General features: G+C 39.4%; 1 protein-coding gene across 1 annotated transcript; it reads left to right on the top strand.

Annotated features, from left to right (window-relative positions):
- Positions 1-346: 346 nt before the first annotated feature.
- On the top strand, positions 347-1885 carry LOC309415296 (protein FAM240B-like; the record flags this gene model as incomplete). The annotated part of the gene is made up of 2 exons (XM_082012767.1): positions 347-486; positions 1807-1885. 2 exons carry the CDS (start codon positions 347-349, stop codon positions 1883-1885), a joined length of 219 nt encoding a protein of 72 aa, XP_081868893.1.
- Positions 1886-2869: the final 984 nt, after the last annotated feature.

Below are 2869 nucleotides of genomic sequence, written 5' to 3'. Positions count from 1 at the left end.
ATTTATGAATATAGTAAAATACATCTTAATCATGAAGCTAGAGAATACAACAGGATTGTCCTGCATTGTGAGCTTAAAGGTCACGGGCAGATGGAGGTGAGAGATATTTGAGGTAAACAAGTAGGAATTCAAATCACTGCAAACAGCATATCCTCAAGTGTCAGAGCTAGGAATGAAAAGCTTAAATAGTGAGTCATGCCCACTGTTACCCTGATCCTGCAAAAAAAAGACTGTGTGACCCTAAGGCTGTGAAAATCCAAAACAGCAAGAATGTGCTTTAACCATGAAAATAGATGAGGAACCAATAACTTATTTATGGTTGTTTCAGATTTCTCCTTTAGAAAAGATGAATAGCCAATACATACGTCATGAAGTGCGGGGATGTGAAACTAGTGACCTGAGGAACTTCTGGGAAAAAACTATTGAACAACAAACTCAGTATCTGCAAATTGAAAAAGAACGTCAGAGAAGAAGTGCTCTGAAAAAGTGGGTAGTTTGTATCTGGAAAGATTATTTGAGTTTGTGTTGTAATTCTTCTTTAAAGGAAAGTGATACCTATATTTAAGTCATGCAATGAAAGCTGAAAGTATTTTTCTTAGATTTTTAGAAAATAATAAAGCTTTCCAAATTGGCATGCTAATGCTAACATATCTAAGCTAAGGCTTCACAGGATAACAGGTTAATTCACTCTTGTGCCATAAATTGATCCAAAGTCTGGAACTTTCTGAATTTAGCAGGACAACATCTGGCAGTGCAGGTTTGTCTTGAATGTCAAGGCTTATGTTCACAGCAGAGCTAAAACAGATGTGTACCTGGTCCACCTTCTTTCTCTGTGGCCTTGTTTTCACAAGAATATAGTTTGAAATAAGATGGCTTAATTGCACAAGGTCCAAGTGTCTAACTTGGACAGTCCAAGTGTACTAACTGACTAACGCAACCACCTAACCATCATCCATAGCCATATTTACCTCATTCAGTCATATTTACCTTAAACAGCCACAATGAGAAAGACCAGTCTGGCAACATCAGTACAGTTTTACTTCACAGGAAGTTGAAGGTACATGCAAAGATGGCTATTTTGACTTGAGATCATTCAATGAGAAAGCATTTTTTTCAAAATCTCCCTCATAACTCTCTTTGGATTGATGCTTGAAAAAAATAAGAGCCAGGAGGGCCTTGCATTAGTAACTCTGGATGAAGGAACACTAGAATTAGTCTCTAGCATGTTTTATCCATCTGTAACTAACCTAATTTCAACATCTCAACTCCTCAGCTGTGAAATTCCTGTGTTTTCTATTTGAGGCGGTCTTTCTGTAGAACCTAGATACTACCAAAAAGAAAACAAAGTGCCACCTATCACGTAAAGCTGTCTGCTATGTGTCTAACAGAAGTTTCAACCTGCACTGTGTTTCCAAGCCCAATAGTGCTCAGAAGCCTCTATGCAGTACTTTTTCAAGTGCATTTGTGTGGAGGAGGGTGAACTGGGGAAATGCTGGGTGATGCTACCCAGCAGGTGGCAGCAGGCAATCTCCAGTGGAGATGACAAGTCACTCTGGCACACAGGGGCGCTTGAGAGGGCACACTGGAGTTGAAGATGAACCACAAAGCTCAGGTGAGCCTGCACCTGCCTGGGATTTAAGAACTAGTCTTGAACTGCCATCCAGCAAAACGCTCTGAAGGGGCAGGACAGTTTGCATGATAACTGGGAAAAAGCACCAAAGGATAGCACTGGTTGGAAATGTGTAGAGTATAAACCTGTTCCCTGTAAAAATATGGGGACCAGCTGATACATGTTTCTATCCTTAGGCTCAGAAATGAATGGATGGAGAGGCTGGAAAAACGAATAAAGATGTTGAGGACCCAACCTGAAGATTCATCTAGCTGAAGATCCCACACTCATTACTTGTTTGGGGGAAAAAGAAAATTGTTTTGTAGGAAAGAATGATGGTGTGATGCAAAAGCTTAAGTCAATTTTACTTTGTGGCTTAAAGAAGCTATGATTAATTAGCTGTCATTATTAGAAGTTTCATATGTGAAATGTGTATTGCTGCTTTTGAGATTGTGCATCCATCCTTTCATTTGATAAACGGAGATTGAAGTATTCTGAAGTCTTCAAGACTATTGAAGTCTTCATGACAAATCATGGTTCACTGAGCTGTAGATGCTGGAAAGAGTTTAGTTACACAGTTAGGGCTTAGCAAAAGCATTTCCTGGACATTTTAGGTTTCTGTATAAACTGATTGTAATCTAGTGAAGTTATTTTCTTTCAAAATTCTTTGATATGAATAGTTGAGGTTTGTTTCGGGGTTTTTTGTAACACAGCAGAGCCCAACTCAGACTAAGGAAGATGCCACAAACAATGCCACCACATCTCTGATCACTAGTGGGGCCAGACTTGGTGGGATTACAGATCCCAGCTGCCATATTAAACATCTGTGAATCTATTAATATGTATCCTGAGAAACAAGCTCTGTGAGACACCAGCAAGAGTTGCTTAATTAATCAACCCACATTAGCTAATTTGAGACACTTTATCAGCAAAGACAAAACAACTTGGAGTTTTGAGGCTGCTTTTGGTACCCAGACTGGCTTGTCTAGAGCTGGACTGATATCTCTGTTTCACAGAGCAGCTCGATGCATCTTCTCAGCTGTCTGTCATTCTGTCATCATGAATGATGAGCATATTTTTTCCTCTAAGACCCAGTATGTATTCCTCAACAACCAGTACCTTCAGAAACACTGCAGGTTTCCTCTCACACATTCACCATTAGTCAAAAATGTTTCTAGTTTCCTTCCTAATGCTTCATGAAAATATGGCATTTCCTCCAACAGTTTCAAAGCATTTCAATAGGCTGGTGTAATAAAATTG

This window comes from Phaethon aethereus (assembly GCF_964289735.1).
Source record: "Phaethon aethereus genome assembly, chromosome: Z".
Classification (NCBI taxonomy): Eukaryota; Metazoa; Chordata; class Aves; order Phaethontiformes; family Phaethontidae; genus Phaethon; species Phaethon aethereus.
This window is presented reverse-complemented; position numbering and strand designations above follow the sequence as displayed.